Source organism: Oncorhynchus masou, chromosome 23 (genome assembly GCF_036934945.1).
Source record: "Oncorhynchus masou masou isolate Uvic2021 chromosome 23, UVic_Omas_1.1, whole genome shotgun sequence".
Taxonomy (NCBI): domain Eukaryota; kingdom Metazoa; phylum Chordata; class Actinopteri; order Salmoniformes; family Salmonidae; genus Oncorhynchus; species Oncorhynchus masou.
Genome location: NC_088234.1, coordinates 47,691,679 through 47,714,198, shown reverse-complemented (window position 1 = coordinate 47,714,198; position 22,520 = coordinate 47,691,679). Strand labels below are relative to the sequence as shown.

Genomic DNA, 22,520 nt, shown 5'->3' with positions numbered 1-22,520 from the left:
CTCTGTCCTGTCCAGAAAAACCCCGACACAATACAAACAAGTCAGTAGTGAGCTCACTGTGTCAACCAACGATGACAGCATCCTGCGAGGCAACAGGATCGCCACAACCACAATATTATCATTTGGATAGTGTTATGATAAGGGGTCATATGTCTTGTCCAAGCAAAGTACACATTAATTACATTCAGATGTCTTCAGTTACTAATAGGTTATAGTATCATGAACATAGCCTATGATGAACATTTACTATGGCATATTTACAATAATAACCAACAACCTAATATGTTTTGCTTGTATATACTGCCCCTCAGGAGATCAGGAATTGTTATACAGAATGCACTCCACAAAGCTCTTTAGATGAGATATTACTTTATGGTCTGTTGTTCAGAAATGTGCATTATGTAGAGAAAATACAATGCGTTGAAAAAAAGGATCCATAACAAAAAGAGAGACTTAGAACTTCTCATAGTACCTCAGAATGGTAAATTAGATTAATGCTGAACCAACTGGTGTTACAGTAAAACAAATATTGAACAGTGTCCACAGCAGGTGAAGTGGTTCAGCCATTAAATGTAACTTTCAACACCCATCTTGTGGTACCATCTTGTGGTAAAGAGAAGACATTACATTTTCAAAAACTGCCTATGAGCATTCAGCACTAGTCCAATAGTGATTTTGTAAAAACAGTAGGCTACTACTGTGTTGGAATAGTTATTCTGTGTTGTGACAATTATTTCACAAACAATATGCTAATACACAGTTGACCTGTAACTACTCAATTTTCTTTGAGCTGCAGTGGGCTACACATTATTAGGCAAGTGGTTTGACATGGTGATTGGTATCATCATTGTAGAGTTCTAAGCCCTAAGGGAGGTGTGGAACTCTAATGGCTACTTGAAATACACAAATATATATAGTGCCTTCAAAAAGTATTCACACCCCTTGACTTTTTCTATATTTTGTTGTGCTACAGCCTTTAAAATTTATTAAATTGAGATGTTGTATCATTGGTCGACACATAATACCCCATAATGTCAAAGTGGAAGAGTTTTTTTCTCAAAATGTTCAACATTTTTGCAAATTAATAAAAAATGAAAAGCTGAAATGTTGAGTCAATAAGTATTTGTTATGGCAAGCCTAAATAAGTTCAGAAGTAAACAAGTCACATAATAAGTTGGAGGTTTTCCAATGCCTCGCAAAGAAAGGCACCTATTGGTAGATTGGTAAAAATGTGAAAGACAGATATTGAATATCCCTAAAGACAGATATTGAATATACCTTTGAGTATGGTAAAGTTATTCATTACAGTTTGATTGGTGAATCAATACACCCAGTCACTACAAAGATACAGGGATCCTTCCTAACTCAGTTGCCGGAGAGGAAGGAAACCACTCAGGGATTTCACCATGAGGCCAATGGTGACTTTGAAACAGTTACAGAGTTTAATGACCGTGATAGGCGAAAACTGAGGATGGATCAACAACATTGTAGTTACTCCACAATAATAACCTAAATTACAGAGTGAAAAGAAGAAAGGATATTTTATTTTGTACAAGCTGAAACATGCATCCTGTTTGCAATAAAGCACTAAAGTAAAACTGCATAAAATGTGGAAAACAAATTAACTTTATGTCCTAAATATAAAGTGTTATGTTCGCAGCAAATCTAACACAACACATCATTGAGTACCAGTCTTAATATTTTCAAGCATGGTGGTGGCTGCATCATGTTGTGGGTATGCTTGTCATTGGGCAAGGACTAAGGAGTTTTTTTTATAAAAAGAAATGGAATAGAGCTAAGCACAAGCAAAATCCTAGAGGAAAAGCTTGTTCAATCTGCTTTCCATAAGACTCAGAGACAAATTCACCTTTCAGCAGGACACTAACCTAAAACACAATGCAAAATATACACTGGAGTTGCTTACCAAGACGACATTGAATGTTCCTGAGTGGCCTAGTTATAGTTTTGACTTAAATTGGCTTAAAACCTATGGCAGCCATGAAAATGGCTGTCGAGCAATGATCAACAACCAACTTGACAGAACTTAAAGAATTTAAATAAGAATAACGTGCAAATATTGTATAATCCAGGTGTGCAAAGCTCTTATGAGATTTACCCAGAAACTCACAGCTGTAATTGTTGCCAGAAGTTATTAACATGTATTGATTCAGGGGGTTGAATACTTATGCAATCAAGATATATTAATGTTGTATTTTTCATGTTTTTTTTTACAAAAGTTCAAATTTTTCTTCCACTTTGACACTACAGAGGATTGTGTGTAGGTCACTGACAAAAAATGACAAATCAATATTATTCCCACCTTGTACTACAACTAAATATGGAAAAAGTTAAGCGATGTGAATACTTTCTGAAGGCACTGTATTTACATAATGTAGGCTAGGTAGTTAATGAATTGCCTCTGGTCTGGTCAGTAGGTCACCCTTAAAATTTCATTCTAGTTTAAAAACAAAATGTGTTTATTTGTTTATTCCAGCAGTGGGTTCCATCTTTATAGAGTTTTTGACTCTTGTGTAAGTCAATTCGGATTTGTTTGTGAACTTTATCCCCTCTTGGTACTTGTTAATTCCAAGTTTCTCGAATGAGATTCTCTTCAACTTTACAGAAGACCTGGAAAAAAAACACACAAAGAGATACTCAATATTACACCTGCACTATAAACCAGGTCTTATCAAGCTTAGCATACTTTGTTTGACTTACCTTCTCTTCTCTGCTCCTAGAAAGATATTTTGTTTCTCTAGATCCAAAATGAGAATGACCATGGGCCCATCCTCTTGGTTTAGAACAGCTTGGAAGTATTTCCCCCCTGCCTTCCCCATCTTCACTTCAGAAACGTCTGTGATGATTCCACATGCAGTGGTACTTCTCCCATTTTTCTTTTTCACAGGAGTAGTTGGAATTTTTGAACCTAATAAAAACAACAACACATGTCATTCTTCCCAGATGCCATATCGGTTTATGATTTAGCTCCATTCCACTCATAGCAGTTTTAAATTGCAGGTTTTGCCTCAAAGTTTTTGTTGCTGTTCTGCATATTAAGTTCACTTTAAATGGGACATGGAGTCCTCTAGTTTACATTAGGCTATTCTTTACTTGTTGTGTATTCTCTTCTGGTGGACAGATGCCCATAACATAAAAGGTTGACAGACTGGGATGCGACAACTAACAAGCAACTTTGTTTTGGTACTGAATAGAACTTAATCAAGCATCTGATGCAATTACGTGATATTTATAGTTTTGGTTGTCTGAAATGACGTGATCTGTAACCCTTTACAATTTAAAATGAGAAGCTAGAGGTTTCTGAATCCATCTTGGGGCTTCCAAGTGCAGAATATTGGTGTCAGACATTTGAACTACAATTCCAATTGGAATTGGTGGGGTTGGACCAGGAACACGAGTGAATCGATAGATAATTAGATAGGATTTATTCATAGAATACATACACCATGATTCAATCGATCTGTGCAAAAATAATGGAAATGTATGCTTTAAAATGGTTCTACCTGATCTGGTTGGGCGATGGGTGTGGACTGTGGTGGAGGCAGAGGTTGGGACAGCGTTTAGGGGTGCTGGGCTCCTGGGTTCCGGATCTATGTCGCTGTTGTCATTAGATTAGATTAGCAAACGTTATTATGCTTTAATTAGGAGATCCCAATCATCGTACATACAAAAAACAGGGCTACATTATATAAAAATGTGCTTAATTTGTGCATAATATTGTGCATAATACATGTGTTTGATTTCTCCCAGTCTGGGGTAGGCTGATCTGATGACTGGCAGCTGCAATAGGGTCAGGAATCTAGTGCATTTCTCATCTCCTCCTTTCATTAGGAGTGAATCCAGCAGACCGACGATGGAATTTTCTGGATGTAAGTTACTGACTTTGAGCAGGATCCTGTATTCGCGTGGAGTCACCAGGTCCTCCTGGTGTACATACTGAAGGATGTGAATGGCGTCCACTGACAAGATTTCTGTCAGAACTATCTTTATCTTTCTCAATTTATCCATGCTGGAGGAGAGAGTGAGAGAGAGAGAGAGAGTTTGTTTTAGAATCTCTTGTTTAGTCAATGAAATGGGAAGAAACTAAATTGAAAAATGTAACTTAATAAAACCAACATTTGCTATATGATTGGAATCTGTCCCTGACTGAGTCTGCAATACCAACATGTTTCAAGCAGACCACCATAGTCCCTGTGCCCAAGAACCCTAAGGTAACCTGTCTAAATGACTACTGACCCGTAGCACTCACGTCTGTAGCCATGAAGTGTTTTGAAATGATGGTCATGGTTCACAACACCATTATCCAAGAAACCCAATTTGCATACCGCCCAAACAGATCCACAGATGATGCAATCTCTATTGCACTCCACACTGCCCTTTCCCATCTGGACAAAAGGAACACCTATGTGAGAATGCTATTCTTTGACTACAGCTCAGTGTTCAACACCATAGTGCTCTCAAAGCTCATCACTAAGCTAAGGACCCTGTGACTAAACACCTCCCTCTGCAACTGGATCCTGGACTTCTTGACGGGCTGCCACCAGGTGGTAAGGGTAGGGAACAACACATCCGCCACGCTAATCCTCAACAAGGGGGCCCCTCAAGTGTGCGTGGTCAGTCCACTCCTGTACCCCAAGCATGGCCGGCAGGTAGCCTAGTTGTTAGAGCGTTAGGCCAGTAACCAAAAGGTTGCTAGATTGAATCCCGAGCTGACAAGGTAAAAATCGGTCATTCTGCCCCTGGACAGGGCAGTTAACCCACTGTTCCTAAGCCGTCATTGTAAATAAGAATTTGTTCTTAACTGACTTGCATAGTTAAATAAAGGTTAAATAAATAAACAAAATAAAATAAATGGCCAGCCACGACTCCAACACCATCATCAAGTTTGCCAATGACAACAGTGGTAGGCCTGATCACCAACAAAAATGAGACAGCCTATAGGGAGGAGGTCAGAGACCAGGTCGTGGTGCCAGGCCAACAACCACTCAATCAACGTGATCAAGACAAAGGAGATGAGTGTGGACAACAGAAAAAGGAGGACCGAGCATGACCCCATTCTCATCGACAGGGCTCAAGTTCCTTGGTGTCCACATCATCAACAAACTATCATGGTCCAAGCACACTAAGACAAGACAGTCGTGAAGAGGGCACAAAAAAGCCTATTCCCCCTCAGGAGACTGAAAAGATTTGGCATGGGTCCTCAGATACTTAAAAGGTTCTACAGCTGCACCATCGAGAGCATCTTGACTGGTTGCATCACTGCCAGGTATGGCAACTGCTCGGCCCCCAACCGCATGGCACTACAGAGGGTAGTGCGTATGGCCCAGTACATCACTGGGGCCAAGCTTCCTGCCATCCAGGACCTCTATATCAGGCGGTGGCAGGGGAATGCCCTACAAATTGTCGAAGACTACAGCCACCCAAATCATAGATTGTTCTCTCTGCTACCGCACGGCAAGCAGTACCGAAGCGCCAAGTCGAGGTCTAAAAGGCTTCTTAACAGCATCTACCCCCAAGCCATAAGACTCCTGAACAGCTAATCAAAGGGCTAATCAGACCCCTTTTTTACGCTGCTGCTTCTCTCTGTTTATAATCTATGCATAGTCACTTTAACTCTACCTACATGTACATATTACCTCAATTACCTCAACTAACCGGTGCCCCCGCACAGTCTCTGTACCGGTACCCCCTGTATATAGCTTTGCTTGTTATTTTACTGCTACTGTTGATTTATTTGTTACTTTTACTTTCTACTTATCTATTTTTTACTTAACACTTTTTAAACTTTGTTTTTCATAACTTCTTAAAGCATTGTTGGCTAAGGGCTTGTAAGTAAGCATTCTACTGTAAGGTGGACCTGTTGTATTCGGCGCATGTGACAAATAAAATGTGATTGTATTTGATTTTTTATTACAACTCACGCGCAGTTGTTAGCCATCTCTTCGAAAATAACTTGTGTGTGAAACAAAGTTGCATTTAAACTTTAGATCACCGGTTACTTTGTGTGCTAAATGTGAAATGTTTTTTTGCAATGGGAAATAATAGTTGTACATTTTGATTGGGAAACGCTTAGCCTAATGGTTGTATTTTTTCAACAGGTTAGTTGAGGTCATTTGTACAAGTAGGCAGGGTTGGGGAGTAACGGATTAAATTTAATCCGTTAGATATAATTGATTCGGGAAAAAAACGGTAACTGTAATATGTTACATTACCAGCAAAAAATATTGTAATCAGATTACAGATACTTTTGAAAAACTAGATGAGAGCATCATCATCGAGAGCATCCTGACCGGTTGCATCACCGCCTGGTATGGCAACTGCTCGGCATCTGACCGTTGTCACGTTCTGACCTTTATTTCCTTTGTTTTGTCTTTATTTAGTATGGTCAGGGCGTGAGTTTGGGTGGGCAGTCTATGTTTGTTTGTTCTATATTTTGGGTATTTCTATGTTCGGCCTAGTATGGTTCTCAATCAGAGGCAGGTGTCATTAGTTGTCTCTGATTGAGAATCATACTTAGGTAGCCTGGGTTTCACTGTGTGTTTGTGGGTGATTGTTCCTGTCTCTGTGTTAGTTTTCACCGGACAGTTTCGGTCACTTTTGGATTTTCTTTTTTCTTGTATTGGAAGAGAAGAGTACGAGCGCCATTCTCCTTGCGGAGATGGTGCTAAATACATCATCACGGTCGATCCCTGGGATTGGGCTGGCTAACACGATTCGTTTTGCTTGGAAGGAAAAGGAGTTGGAGCCGTTAGGATGAGAATCTTTTGGAAGAATTATATTGATGGGGATTCTAAAGCTGACGGTGAAGGACGTGTTTTGTTTCCAAGGCAGCTCGTTGGAGGGAGCATACGACGTTGCGCTATATACGGAAGAAAAACATGATGATATCCTTAGAAGGGCAAGAGCAGTGGGAGGTGAGAGGCCGATGTGCCACTACGAAATATCAAGTCTGGCGAAGAATAACTTTAGGGTTGTAACTGTTAATATGTACAACCCTTACGTTAAGGATGAAGAGGTGAGGGCTTTTCTGGGGAGATACATGGATAACGTTTCCTCAGCTAGGCACCTCAAAGACTCCCTTGGGTTTTGGAATGGGAGGAGAGGTTTCCAGGCCCTCCTCAGGGAGGACCCAAAGGGACATGGTTGATACCTTCATCCTCCTGCTATGTTCTCCCTTGGGGCTGACAGGGGGACATTGTTTTATGCACGTCAGCCCCCATTTTGCAGGCGCTGTATAGCCTATGGACACATTTTCGCCTCGTGCAGCATGAGAAAATGCAGATTTTGTGGATCTGAGGATCACGAGGCGAGGGATTGTGACAAGCCTAAGACATGCCATGGTTGTGGCTCATCAGCACACCTGTGGCGGGGGTTCCCGGCCCGTCAGAGGTCATATGCGTCTGCGGCTGGGGGGGGAGCAGGAGCGGGGGATGGGGGAAGAAGAGGAGGGGAAGGAAACATGCCTCATGACAAGACTACAAGTCCAGAGGGGAAGGCCACAAGGAAGGAAGAGGAGCAAGAAGCGGCGGATGGAAGAGAGAAGGAAACAGAAGGCACGGGAGTAGGAGAACCAGGAAAAGCGGTGGAAGAAGGCAACCGAGTGGAGGAGAATGAGAGAGAAGAAAGTGAGGGAGGAATGGTAGAGAAGAAGACGGTGGAAGAGCAAGTGGACTGGGGGGAAAGTGACATGGTGGAAGAGATGAGGGGTATGGTGGAGGAGCTGGCGGGGGGAGGGGGTGGTATCTCTCCTCTGCCGCCATCACCAAAGAAGAGAATGAAGAGGAGAGTGCGATTGGCCGACAGTGAGGGGGAGGGGATGGCCAAGAGAGTGATGGGGGTGGGAGAAACCTCTGGGTTGCTGCTGGTTTCCCAAGACGCTCAACTTCATTTGGGTGGGGACACACCTAACAAGACTCAGGACTGGGTACAGGAGGAGGTGGGGAGTTTTTTGTTTGGGGACTCAGCCTCCCCAATTTTTTTCCAAACCAGCTGCAACACTGGGGAGGGGGAGGATTGTGGGGGTAGACCCAGGGTGCAGGGCACCCCGAAGCCTAACACTATTCCTGCATCCTGGGATGGTGTGATGGAGGAAGAGGGGGGGATGTCGGGATTACAGATGGTGTTCTCACCGGTAGATATGGAGCAGGGGAGCATCGGGTGAGTCTCCTGTTTTTGTTTTTTTTCTGTCTGAGTTTAGATTTTGAGTGTATTACATGTTTTATTTTTTTTCATGGAGTCTAATTTTACTTTTGTTAGTTTAAATGTAAGGGGTTTAAGAGATATTGTTAAGAGGAGGGTGGTTTTTAGTTATTTGGAGGGTGTGGGGTTTGATTTTTGTTTTTTACAGGAGGTTCACCTGAGGGATGGAGGGGATGTTAGTAAGAGGGAGTGGGACAAGGGAGAGTCGGTTTGGGGTGTAGGGGGGGTGCACTCATCGGGGGTAGGGATTTTGTGTGGGCACAGGGAGGTAAAAGTGGAGGATTCCTTTGTGGTAATGCAGGGAAGGGTTATAGGGGTGGATGTCACGATAAGGGATTGTAAATTTAGATTAGTGGTGGTGTATGGGCCACAGGTGGTGGCAGACAGGAAGGAGATGGTGGACTGTCTGACGCCCCTGTGTGTTACAAATAGGAAATTAGTGATAGGGGGGATTTTAATACAGATTTAGGAAGAGGGGGGATAACAGTGCAGGTGCCATTGCTAGGCTAATGGCTTGCCATGGTCTGGTAGATGGTGGTATGCACACTACTATGAAAATGGACGGTCCTACATGGCGTAACTCCAGGGGGGTTGAGCGGAGGCTCGATTATATTTTTGTACCCAGGTCTTTGGGAAAGTTGTCTGGGTGGCTGTTGCCTGTTTTCTTTTCAGATCACGACGGGGTGCTCCTGCAGGTGTTTCTAGAACACTTGTCAAGGCGGTTGCCGGAGGACATTAGAGAAGTGATGGAGGCCCAGATTTTACTAGAAGAAGTTGAGAGCGCTCTTAGGAGGATGGGAAAAGGGAAGGTGCCTGGGATGGATGGGGTGCCGGCTGAGTTTTATCTCAAGTTTTGGGGTATACTTGGAACAGTGGTCCTCGAAGTCTTGAAGGCCATCCTTGAGACGGGGGTCCCGGGGGGATCAATGGCTGTTGGTGTGCTGTCACTTTTATATAAGAAGGGGGAAGTAACTGACCTTGGCAACTGGCGGCCGTTGACCATGCTGTGTGTAGATTACAAGCTACTTGCAAAGGTTTTAGCAGACCGGTTGCGCACAGCCCTTCCCTACGTCGTTCATGAGGATCAGACGTGCGGGGTAGAGGGCTGCTCTATTAGATGGAACCTACAGTTAATCAGGGACTCCATTGCTTGGGTTGAAGATAGAGGACTGCCTTTTATGGTAGCAGCGCTAGATCAGGCGAAAGCCTTTGATGGCGTGAATAGATCCTTTTTATTCAGAGTGTTAGGTCGATTAGGATTTGGGGAGAAGTTTATAGGATGGATTCGTACATTATATGTCGGAGCGGGGTGCCGAGTTAGTGTAAATAGTCACTTGGGTGACGTTTTTGACCTCTCGTCTGGGGTCAGGCAGGGGTGCCCACTCTCGGCTCTCCTCTTCGTTCTGTACATGGAGCCTCTGGGGGCTGCCATTAGGGCAGACACAGGGGTGGAAGGTCTGCTGATCCCTGGAAGTGGTGGACTGCGTGTTAAGATGACGCAGTACGCCGACGACACTTCCTTGTTGTTGTGCAAGGACTCGTGCCTGACAAGGTCCCTTGCCATCTTTGGGGATTTCACTCGAGCGTCGGGAGCAGTTCTGAACCATGCAAAGTCTTCCGTCAAGTTTTTCGGAAGATGGCGCGGTAGAACGGATGTGCCTGGGGGTTATCTCTCTGTGAGGGGGCCCTGAGGATTCTCGGGGTCCATTTTGAGACCTCCGGCTCTGCGACGCTAAACTGGAACATGCGTATTGCAGTGGTACAGAGGAAGCTAGCAATGTGGAAAGCTAGGTATTTGTCTTTTATGGGCAAAGTCCTGGTCCTAAAGGTGGATGTGTTGCCGTCGCTTTTGTATTTGGCATACATCTACACATTGCCGGCTTGTCTGAGAAGGCCTCTAGTGAAGCTTGTGTTTCAGTTTATGTGGAGTGGCAGGTATGAGTGGGTCGCCAGGGCACGCATGATCTGTCCCATCGGGGAGGGAGGTAGGGGGGTACCACATTTCCCCCTCAAGCTGGACACAATTTTTGTTTCTTTCTTGTTAACGGAGCTTGCTCAGCCAGTGATACACCCGTCCGGTTACCTCCTGCGGGTGTTTTTCTCGTATCAGGCGAGAAGCATAATGGTGTGGTCTAACACGGGTCCTCGGGCGGAACAGCTGCCGTGGCACTTTGGTCATGCGGCCAAGTGGCTGCGTGCGCACCCTGAGGTTGAAGTTGCCCGAGTAGGTTTAGATCATAGGCACCTGTACGAGGTGGTCAGAAAGGCAGAGAGTCGGGCGCCTGTAGTAGGCATCTCGGAAGCGGTCTGGGAGGGAGTGGAGGTGCGGGGTCTGGACAACAGGCTCAAGGACCTGAATTGGTTGAGCCTTCATAAGTGTTTGCCAGTACGTTCCATCTTGTACCGGTTTAGTTTAGTGCAATCCTCCACCTGTCCAAGATCCTCTTGTGGCAGGGAGGAGACTGTGCGTCATGTCTTTTGGGACTGTGCCTTTGCCGGAGTAGTATGGGCTAGGGCACGGGTGTTGTTAGGTTTGGTAAAGGGGGATTTTGTATTGACGTGGGCCAGGTTAGAGAGGGGTGTAGGGAGAGTGAGAGGGACGGATAGGGACAGGTTTCTGCTCTGGCTTCTCATGAGTCTCTTTAAACGGGGGCTGTGGGAAGCAAGGCTGAACATGGAGAAGACAGGGAGAGATTGGGGGGTGGAAGGGATAGTGAGGAGAGTGGAAAGAGATTTGAGGGGGAGGATGAAGAGGGAGGAGAGGAAGTGGGGGCAGCATGCTGCTCGGGAGAGGTGGAAGGGGGGTTTAGGGCTGGGTGTCATTTAGATTTGCAAGAGGATAGATTAGGGACGGGGAGATAGGGAAAGGTGTTTTGTAGGGTGACGGGGAGGGAAGATGCTCCCCTGAGGTTTTGTTTGGGGTTTATGTTTAGTTTAATTTAATTAGTTTAATAAAAATATCATTATTTGTGTATGTATGTAAATTATGATTTGTAAAGAATGAATGGTACTGAAGATAATAAATTATTTTTTATAAAAAATAAAATAAAATAAAAAGGACGGTTTGGGGTTTTCACATTTCTTGTTTTTGTAAGTTTGTTCATGTTAAGTAATTTATTAAAACATGAATCAAAGTAACCACGCTGCGCTTTGGTCCGCCTCTCCGTCAATGGAAGAAATCCCTGACAGAATCACCCACCAACCAAGGACCAAGCGGCGTGGTAAAGGACAGCGACGACAGCAGCAGCAGCAACAACAGCGGCCAGCATCACAGGACTCCTGGACATGGGAGGAGATACTGAACGGAGAGGGACCCTGGGCACAGGCTGGGGAATATCGCCGCCCCAAAGCAGAGCTGGAGGCAGCGAAAGCTGAGCGGCGGCGATATGAGGCAGTGCGACAGGTACGAGAGGCAGCCCCCCCCCCCCCATTTTTTTTTTTTTTTTTTTTTTTTTTTTTGGGGGGGGGCAGACGAGGTGTGGTACTAAGCCAGGTAGCAGACCTGAGCTCACTCCTCGTGCTTATTATAAGCAGCGCATTACTGGTCAGGCACCGTGTTATGCGGTTAAGCGCACGGTGTCGCCAGTACGTGCCCATAGCCCGGTGCGCTATAGGGCAACCCCCCGAAAGTGCCTTGCGAGTGTGGGCATCGAGCCGGGGCGTCTGGTGCCTGCTCAGCGTGTCTGGTCGCCGGTGCGCAGTTTTGGTCCAGGGTATCCTGCGCCGGCTCTGCGTGCTGTGTCTCCGGGGCGCTGGGAGGGTGCAGTGCGTCCTCTGCCTGCGCTCCGCTCGTGTCTGGCAAATGTGGGAGTGGAGCCTAAGGGAGAGGTGCGTGTAGTAAGCACTAGATCTCCCGTGCTTACCCACAGCCCGGTTCAACCTGTGCCTGCACTCTGGAGGGTCCGGGCTAGAGTAGTTGAACAGTCTGGGGAAGTGGTGCCAAGGTTGCGCACCAGAGCTCCAGTGCTCCCCCACAGCCCGGTCCTTCAGGTGCCTCCTCCAACACAAGCCTCCTGAAGGTCTCCCCAGCCTGATGGTTCCTGTGGCAGCCCCACGCACCAGGCTGTCTCTCTGTCTCCTCCCTGCAGGTGGTCCTGTCTGTCCGGCGCCGCTGCCGGAGCCCCCCGCCTGTCCGGCGCCGCTGCCGGAGCCCCCCGCCTGTCCGGCGCCAGAGCCCCCAGCCCAGAGGCGCCAGAGCCCCCCAGCCCAGAGGCGCCAGAGCCCCCCAGCCCAGAGGCGCCAGAGCCCACCAGCCCAGAGGCGCCAGAGCCCCCCAGCCCCTCTGTCCCGAGCTCCCGCCCCTCTGTCCATTGAGAAGAGTTGCCATGGTTAGGAAGCCACGGAGGCGGACTAAGACAATGGTGAAGTGAGGTCCGCGTCCCGCGCCAGAGCCGCCACCGCGGACAGACGCCCACCCAGACCCTCCCCTATAGGTTAAGGTTTTGCGGCCGGAGTCCGCACCTTTGGGGGGGGGGCTACTGTCACGTTCTGACCTTTATTTCCTTTGTTTTGTATTTATTTAGTACGGTCAGGGCGTGAGTTGGGTGGACAGTCTATGTTTGATTTTCTATGATTTGGGATTTCTATGTTTCGGCCAAGTATGGTTCTCTATCAGAGGCAGGTGTCATTAGTTGTCTCTGATTGAGAATCATACTTAGGTAGCCTGGGTTGCACTGTTTGTTTGTGGGTGATTGTCTATGTTGATGGCTTGTTTTCAGCGCAGCTCGCATTAGCTTCACGGTTGTTATTTTGTTTACTGTTTTTGTATAGTGTTTGTGTTCAGTTTTTTCTTTAATTAAAACATTCAACATGAACACATATCACGCCGCATTTTGGTCCTCCGATCCTTCTCGCCTCTCCTCTTCAGATGAAGAGGAGGACGACCGTGACAACTGTAAGGCGCTACAGAAGGTAGTGCGTACGGCCCAGTACTTCACTGGGGCCAAGCTTCCTGCCATCCAGCACCTACAGTGGGGCAAAAAAGTATTTAGTCAGCCACCAATAGTGCAAGTTCTCCCACTTAAAAAGATGAGGCCTGTAATTTTCATCATAGGTACACTTCAACTATCACATTGTAGGATTTTTTTATGAATTTATTTGCAAATTATGGTGGAAAATAAGTATTTGGTCAATAACAAAAGTTTATCTCAATACTTTCTTATATACCCTTTGTTGGCAATGACAGAGGTCAAACGTTTTCTGTAAGTCTTCACCAGGTTTTTACACACTGTTGCTGGCATTTTGGCCCATTCCTCCATGCAGATCTCTAGAGCAGTGATGTTTTGGGGCTGTTGCTGGGCAACACAGACTTTCAACTCCCTCCAAAGATTTTCTATGGGGTTGAGATCTGGAGACTGGCTAGGCCACTCCAGGACCTTGAAATGCTTCTTACGAAGCCACTCCTTCGTTGCCTGGGCGGTGTGTTTGGGATCATTGTCATGCTGAAAGACCCAGCCACGTTTCATCTTCAATGCCCTTGCTGATGGAAGGAGGTTTTCACTCAAAATCTCTCGATACATGGCCCCATTCATTCTTTCCTTTACACGGATCAGAAAAACAGCCCCGAAGCATGATGTTTCCAACCCCATGCTTCACAGTAGGTATGGTGTTCTTTGGATGCAACTCAGCATTGTTTGTCCTCCAAACACGACGAGTTGAGTTTTTACCAAAAAGTTATATTTTGGTTTCATCTGACCATATGACACTCTCCCAATCTTCTTCTGGATCATCCAAATGCTCTCTAGCAAACTTCAGACGGGCCTGGACAAATATTGGCTTAAGCAGGGGGAAACATCTGGCACTGCAGGATTTGAGTCCCTGGCGGCGTAGTGTGTTACTGATGGTAGGCTTTGTTACTTTGGTCCCAGCTCTCTGCAGGTTATTCACTAGGTCCCCCCCGTGTGGTTCTGGGATTTTTGCTCGAGGGAGATTATCAGTGGTCTTGTGTGTCTTCCATTTCCTAATAATTGCTCCCACCGTTGATTTCTTCAAACCAAGCTGCTTAAGTGGGAGAACATGCACAATTGGTGGCTGACTAAATACTTTTTTGCCCCACTGTATATACTAGGCGGTGTCAGAGGAAAGCCCAAAACCACTTTAGAGATGCTAAATAATTTTTATTTTGAAACAAACAAGAAATAAGAAAAAAAACAGAACATGAACATACATAACTATTCAACCCCCACTATTCAATACTTTCTGGAGGCACCTTTTGCAGCAGTAACAGCTGCAAGTCTCTTGGGGCAATAAGCTTAGCACATCTAGCCACTGGGATTTTTGCCCATTCTTCAAGGCAAAACTGCTCCAGCTCCTTCAAGTTGGATGGTGTTCCGCTGGTGTACAGCAATCTCTAAGTCATACCACAGATTCTCAATTGGATTGAGGTCTGGACTTTGACTAGGCCTTTCCAAGACATTCAGATGTTTCCACTTAAACCACCCGAGTGTTGCTTTAGCAGTATGATTAGGGTCATTGTCTTGCTGGAAGGTGAACCTCTGTCCCAGTCTCAAATCTCTGGAAGACTGAAACAGGTTTCCCTATAGAATTTCCCTGTATTTAGCACCATCCATTATTCCTTCAATTCTGACCAGTTTCCCAGTCCCTGCCGATGAAAGACATCCCCACAGCATGATGCTGTCACCACCATGCTTCACTGTCGGTGTAGTGTTCTCGGGGTGATGAAGGGTGTTGGGTTTGCGCAAGACATAGCGTTTTCCTTGATGGCCAAAAAGCTACATTTTTGTCTCATCTAACCAGAGTACCTTCTTCCGTATGTTTGGGGAGTCCCCCACGTGCCCTTTGGCGAACACCAAACGTGTTTTCTAATTTTTCTCTGAAAGCAATGGATTTTTTCTGTTTTTCTGGCCCCTCTTCCCGTAAAGCCCAGCTCTGTGGAGTGTCCTATGGACAGATACTCCAATCTCTGCTGTGGAGCTTTGAGCTCCTTCAGGGTTATCTTTGGTCTTTTTGTTGTATCTCTGATTAATGCCCTCCTTGCCTGGTCCGTGAGTTTTGGTGGACGGCCCTCTCTTGACAGGTTTGTTGTGGTGCCATATTCTTTCATTTTTTAAATAATGGATTTAATGGTGCTCAGTGGGATGTTCAAATCTTCTGGTATTGTTTTATAATCCAAACCTGATCTGTACTTCTCCACAACTTTGTCCCTGACCTGTTTGGAGAGCGCATTGGTCTTCATGGTGCCGCTTGCTTGGTGGTGCCCCTTGCTTAGTGGTGTTGCAGACTCTGGGGCCTTTCAGAACAGGTGCATGTATACTGAGATCATGTGACAGATCATGTGACACTTAGATTGCACACAGGTGGTCTTTATTTAACTAATTATGTGACTTCTGAAAGTAATTGTTTGCGCCAAATTAAGGGGCTTCATAGCAAAGGGGGTGAATACATAAGCACTGTCAGGATTTGGCCAGGGTTGTTCCAGGTTTTGGTCAGTAGATGCCCCCATTGTGCTTTTTGTCCTTATGTTTTTCCCTTGATCCCCATTAATTATTTGCACCTGTGCCTCGTTTCCTCTAATTGTATTTAAACCCTTAGTTTCCCTCAGTTCTGTGCTCTGTGTTTGTATGTTAGCACCCTGCCCTAGTGTTCTGTGTACTCTTGTCAATTCCGGGTGACGCTCTTGTGGTATTCTGTTTTTTGTTTTTGTTTATTTTTTGTGAGTTTCTTTTGAGGCCTTTTTGTGCTTTTCCTACCACCTTTTGGATTTGCCATTTTTTCGTATTTAAGGATTTTTCTTTATTAAATACACCGTCTTAAGTACTGCTGTGTCTGCCTCATCTTCTGGGTTCTGCTGACTATTCGTGGCTCAGTTGGTTAAGTGACTGTTTCTCACTTCGGAGACCCAGGTTCAAAACCGGGTCCTGACAAGCACGCACCACTTTCAGTTTATTTATTCTTTTGAAACAAGTAATTTTTTTTCATTTCACTTCACCAATTTGGAGTCTGTCTGTTACATGAAATCCAAATAAAAATCTATTTAAATTAAAGATTGTAATGCAACAAAATAGGAAAAACGCCAAAGGAGACGCTAAAAAAATTATTGGATACCATGAAAAAGGGGTAAAAAAAATAATCATAAACAACAGAGATTATCCAACATGGCTAATAAATCCTTGTTTTGGGGTCAACAATTTAGCTAATCCATACTTCCATATTTCCAAGTCCTATTGTTGAAGATCTGGCGTATGCCTCTTAAGGGGAAAGTAACTGAATGTAATCAGATTACATTACTGAGTTTGGGTAATCCAACATTTACGTTACTAATTACAATTTTGGACAGGTAACTATTAACTTTAACGGATTACATTTAGAAAGTAACCTTCCCAACCCTGCATGTAGATAGGGATAAAAAAACAACCAGTTGAGAGCTGCGGGCTCTTGCTGCCTGCAGATGATATTCCACTGAAACTCGGGCTGTATCCTGCTTGCATGTGAATACATTTCACATGCTTTGCAATTGTGTAGGCTACTTTGTGCATGATTCCTCTGTTGTACTACACAATTAACATGTCGTATACCTCCACTGCACTTGATACACAACAGAAGGGATTATTAAGAAGTGAGAATAGGGAATGCCCACTGAAAAAAAAGTGGGCATAGGGCATGTAGCTTCCACTACACCACCGGCCCTTTGTGTTTCACAAAACTCTCCTCCATGAATGAGTGCACTGTTATTACAGTCGCTGTCCTTTCAGCATCACGAGCCTGTCACATACTGAAGGCCTAGGTACAATAGGTTCGCCACTGCGCAAACATGTCTACAACAGATATAAAGACTGTTACAATTTCCCTGTCTCCCTTTTACTAATAGTGAGCATGCAACTTTCCAACAATTTCCCCCACTCTTCCCTGCCAGCAAGTCAATGAAACTGGGAGAAGGTTTAAGGATATTTTTCAATGAAAATAAAGGACAATAATGTTATGACTAAAGTTGGAATCCCATGTCTCAATAGAGGATAATCCCTAAATGTTTCAAGTACGGAGTATAGCCTATATATTTGGCCTGACGATGCGCTTTTATGCACTGACTGTCTATCACAGTATAAGAACACTGTTTACATACATCTGGTCTCATATGTATATACTGTACTCGATACCATCTACTGTATCTTGCCTATGCTGCTCTGTACCATCACTCATTCATATATCCTTATGTACATATTCTTTATCACCTTACACTGTGTATAAGACAGTAGTTTAGGAATTGTTAGTTAGATTACTTGTTGGTTATGACTGCATTGTCGGAACTAGAAGCACAAGCATTTCGCTACACGCGCATTAACATCTGCTAACCATGTGTATGTGACAAATAAAATGTAATTTGATTTGATTTGATTAGCTGATAATTAGGAGTTTTTTACTCTGCTGGTCTCTGGGAGAAATTATAAATCCTCAGTAAAGCCAAGTAAAAATGTAATCCGAAACCTTGAGACCGGACTCAAGGAGTACTACAACACTGCCGAGAAATGTATTATGCCATATTGGATTAGATGTTGGCCTATTGGAGAAATGTTAGGGGGTCTTACCTTGAAGAAAACGTATAGGGACTGCAGAACAATATGTCGTGTAGGTTAACCTATGTTAGACAATACCCTTTCAGTTTCATTATCTTTGAAACGTAGCCTAACCGGAAATAGCCTGCTCGTTTTTTTTTTCGTGCTCATGAGTAGAATGGTGATGCCTGTTCCACTAGTTGGTCAGAAGGTTCAAATCAGTGTTTCATATCGTGGTGTTGTGGGATTCTGTATTTTACATTATAGTCCTTACCATATATATATGATTAAATATTATATGATGTTGATTGTGTGAGGTGTCTGCATTTGTGCACTGGTGCATCATTATGAGATTAAACAACTGCTTGCTACTTGCCTGTTTGTGTGTGACAAGAACTGAGTAACATGGTGTGACCTGCATGTTGCCCAGCAGATGCTTTGTCCTTGTGTTTGTATGTAACAATATTGAGCACATGGTGTAACTTGCTGTATCTTACAAAGTTGTGATAGGGAGGGGTGGTCATCACAAGATTTAACTGAAATGGAAAAATACTGAACCACACAATAGCAGGAACTGAGCAACTGTTATAACTAGGGGGTGAAACCAGAACAGTAGGAATCTATACATGGACGGAGGGAGGATGCCAAGAAGCGGGGACCCGCCTGAGCGCCTGCGATAGGCTGGGAAGGTTTAAACCACGCCCAGCCTCTACTGTGATTGGCCAACAGGCGGGTTGGGACAATGTCTATCACAGTATAAGAACACTGTTTACATACATCTGGTCAGTTCTCTGTTCTGCCCTGCGTGGTGTTACAGTGAGCCCGTGTAACAGTATAACTTAAGACCGTCCCTCGCCCGTACTCGGGCGCGAACCAGGGACCCTCTGCACACATCAACAACAGTCACCCACCGAAGCATCGTTACCCATCGCTCCACAAAAGCCACGGCCCTTGCAGAGCAAGGGGAACTACTACTTCAAGGTCTCAGCTAGCTAGCCATTTCACATCCGTTACACCCGTATATACGAAAGTTGCATTTGCCATTTATTACTTAGCTAATAAAAAATACATAGTATACAATCGGTGACTCATTGTTATATTTAACCTGATACCAGATTCGAATTTACGCAATTCTAACAGTGTTGATGTACTGTATTGACAATGACACAACGAGATCACATTTACAGCATAACCAGCGACAACCAGACCTCTCGTGCCCGCCACAGGAAGCAAAATGGTAACGTGCATTAATAAATAATAAGTGAGCATTGCATTTAAAGCTCTGTAATTAATAAAAACATTTCAAACATAGTTTTAAAAGTCAACTCTGAACGAGCTCCAGCAACTCCTGGCCCAGCTGGCTGCTTGCTAGCTTGACTGCGACCTCCAGCAAACCGTGGCCCAGCTGGCTGATGGCTAGCTTGATTTACATTGCTAGCCCTAGTTCCAGGTGAACTTTTTTGCTTCTTAATTTATGGGTTTCTTACAATGTTTGGATAGTTAACATAACCAATTAGCAAAATTGGTTCAGATTATTTGATGATTTATTGGCCTCTACTTTTATTTATTTTTATTTTTACAAATCCCAAATCATTATTGGAGGGCTGACCACCTCTGCTCCTGCAGTGCTACCATCCTGTAGGTTTTTCCGCTCCAAACCCAGTAGTAACTAACGTGATTCATCTTTATTTTAAAAATGCTTACCCCGTTTCTCTCCCCAATTTCGTGGTATCCAATTGGTAGTTACAGTCTTGTCTCATCGCGGCAACTCCCATAAATACTCAGCCGAGCCGCACTGCTTCTTGACACAATGCCCGCTTTACCCGGAAGCCAGGTGCAAGAACATCCCTGCCGGCCAAATCCACTCAAATCCTCCTAACCTGGACAATGCTGGGCCATTTGTGTGCCGCTCCATGGGTTTCCCGGTCGTGGCCCACTTAACCCAGAAGCCAGCCCCACCAATGCATCAGAGGAAACTCCATACACTTGGCACCGTGTCAGCGTGCATTGTGCCCTGCCCACCACAGGAGTCACTAGTGCGCGATGGGACAAGGTCATCCCTGCCAGCCAAACTCTCCCCTAACCCGGACAGCGCTGGGCCAATTGTGCACCGTCCCATGGGTCTCCTGGTCGGCCGCAACAGAGCCTGGACTCAAACCCAGAATCTCTGGTGGCACAGCTAGCACTGCGATGCAGTGTGCCACTCAGGAGGCTAACGTGATTCATCTGATCAACCAGTTAGTTAGGTGTGCTAGATAAGGGTTTGAAGAAAAACCTACACTCCCATTCAAACCCAGAATCCTATTCTGGATTTCTCCAGATTTCCAACACAATTCAATGTGTCACGTTCATTATAAGGATCGGACCAAGGCGCAGCGTGGTATGCGTACATTCTTTTTATTAACTGAATGAACACTGAATAAACCAACAAAATAACGAAACGTGAAGCTATACAAAATAGTGACAGGCAACTACCAATAGACAAGATCCCACACCAGAAAGTGGGAAACAGGGCTGCCTAAATATGATCCCCAATCAGAGACAACGATAAACAGCTGGTCTCTGATTGGGAAGCATATCAGGTCAACATAGAAATACAAAAACCCCTAGACCTACAACAACCCTAGACATACAAAACCCTAGACATACAACATTAGAGTACCCACCCTCGTCACACCCTGACCTAACCAAAATATATAGAAAACCGAGATATCTAAGGTCAGGGCGTGACACAATGAGACAAGATTTGGAAGGATGGCCACACAAGGCTAGTGTTGAATTTCCCCACTCTTCCCTGCCAGCAAGTCAATGAAACTGGGAGAAAGTTTAAGGATATTTCTCAATGAAAATAAAGGACAATAATGTTATGACTAAAGTTGGAATCCCATGTCTCAATAGAGGATAATCCCTAAATGTTTCAAGAACGGAGTATAGCCTATATATTTGGCCTGACGATGCGCTTTTATGCACTGACTGAATGGAAGCTGATAATTATGAGTTTTTTACTCTGCTGGTCTCTGGGAGAAATTACAAATCCTCAGTAAAGCCAAGTAAAAAATGTAATCCAACACCTTGAGACCGGACTCAAGGAGTACTACAACACTGCCGAGAAATGTATTATGCTATATTGGATTAAATGTTGGCCTATTGGAGAAATGTTAGGGGGTCTTACCTTGAAGAAAGCGTATAGGGACTGCAGAACAATATGTCGTGTAGGTTAACCTATGTTAGACAATACCCTTTCAGTTTCATTATCTTTGAAACATAGCCTAACCGGAAAAAGCTGCTCGTTTTTTTTTCGTGCTCATGAGTAGAATGGCGATGCCTGTTCCAATAGTTGGTCAGAAGGTTCAAATCAGTGTTTCATATCGTGGTGTTGTGGGATTCTGTATTTTACATTATAGTCCTTACCATATATATATATGATTAAATATTATCTGATGTTGATTGTGTGAGGTGTCTGCATTTGTGCACTGGTGCATCATTATGAGATTAAACAACTGCTTGCTACTTGCCTGTTTGTGTGTGACAAGAACTGAGTAACATGGTGTGACCTGCATGTTGCAAACCTGTAGATAACAGCCCAGCAGATGCTTTGTCCTTGTGTTTGTATGTAACAATATTGAGCACATGGTGTGACTTGCTGTATCTTACAAAGTTGTGATAGGGAGGGGTGGTCATCACAAGATTTAACTGAAATGGAAAAATACTGAACCGCACAATAGCAGGAACTGAGCAACTGTTATAACTAGGGGGTGAAACCAGAACAGTAGGAATCTATACATGAACGGAGGGAGGACGCCAAGAAGCGGGGACCCGCCTGAGCGCCTGCGATAGGCTGGGAAGGTTTAAACCACGCCCAGCCTCTACTGTGATTGGCCAACAGGCGGGTTGGGACAATGTCTATCACAGTATAAGAACACTGTTTACATACATCTGGTCAGTTCTCTGTTCTGCCCTGCGTGGTGTTACAGTGAGCCCGTGTAACAGTATAACTTAAGACCGTCCCCTCGCCCGTACTCGGGCGCGAACCAGGGACCCTCTGCACACATCAACAACAGTCACCCACCGAAGCATCGTTACCCATCGCTCCACAAAAGCCGCGGCCCTTGCAGAGCAAGGGGAACTACTACTTCAAGGTCTCAGCTAGCTAGCCATTTCACATCCGTTACACCCGTATATACGAAAGTTGCATTTGCCATTTATTACTTAGCTAATAAAAAATACATAGTATACAATCGGTGACTCATTGTTATATTTAACCTGATACCAGATTCGAATTTACGCAATTCTAACAGTGTTGATGTACTGTATTGACAATGACACAACGAGATCACATTTACAGCATAACCAGCGACAACCAGACCTCTCGTGCCCGCCACAGGAAGCAAAATGGTAACGTGCATTAATAAATAATAAGTGAGCATTGCATTTAAAGCTCTGTAATTAATAAAAACATTTCAAACATAGTTTTAAAAGTCAACTCTGAACGAGCTCCAGCAACTCCTGGCCCAGCTGGCTGCTTGCTAGCTTGACTGCGACCTCCAGCAAACCGTGGCCCAGCTGGCTGATGGCTAGCTTGATTTACATTGCTAGCCCTAGTTCCAGGTGAACTTTTTTGCTTCTTAATTTATGGGTTTCTTACAATGTTTGGATAGTTAACATAACCAATTAGCAAAATTGGTTCAGATTATTTGATGATTTATTGGCCTCTACTTTTATTTATTTTTATTTTTACAAATCCCAAATCATTATTGGAGGGCTGACCACCTCTGCTCCTGGAGTGCTACCATC

At 44.6% G+C, this 22,520-nt stretch overlaps 1 protein-coding gene across 2 annotated transcripts; it reads right to left on the bottom strand.

The window, feature by feature from the left end:
• Positions 1-352: 352 nt before the first annotated feature.
• On the bottom strand, positions 353-20,957 carry LOC135510956 (uncharacterized). Of its 2 annotated transcripts, none has more exons than XM_064932314.1 (5): positions 20,899-20,957; positions 3,749-4,027; positions 3,522-3,616; positions 2,719-2,926; positions 353-2,628 (listed from the first exon to the last, which is right to left on the bottom strand). In XM_064932314.1, exons 2-5 carry the CDS (start codon positions 4,024-4,026, stop codon positions 2,478-2,480), a joined length of 732 nt encoding a protein of 243 aa, XP_064788386.1. In that variant the 5' UTR covers position 4,027; positions 20,899-20,957; the 3' UTR covers positions 353-2,477. The 2 variants fall into 2 exon arrangements, with proteins under 2 accessions (XP_064788386.1, XP_064788385.1); XM_064932313.1 differs by lacking the exon at positions 20,899-20,957 and adding an exon at positions 17,760-17,861.
• Positions 20,958-22,520: the final 1,563 nt, after the last annotated feature.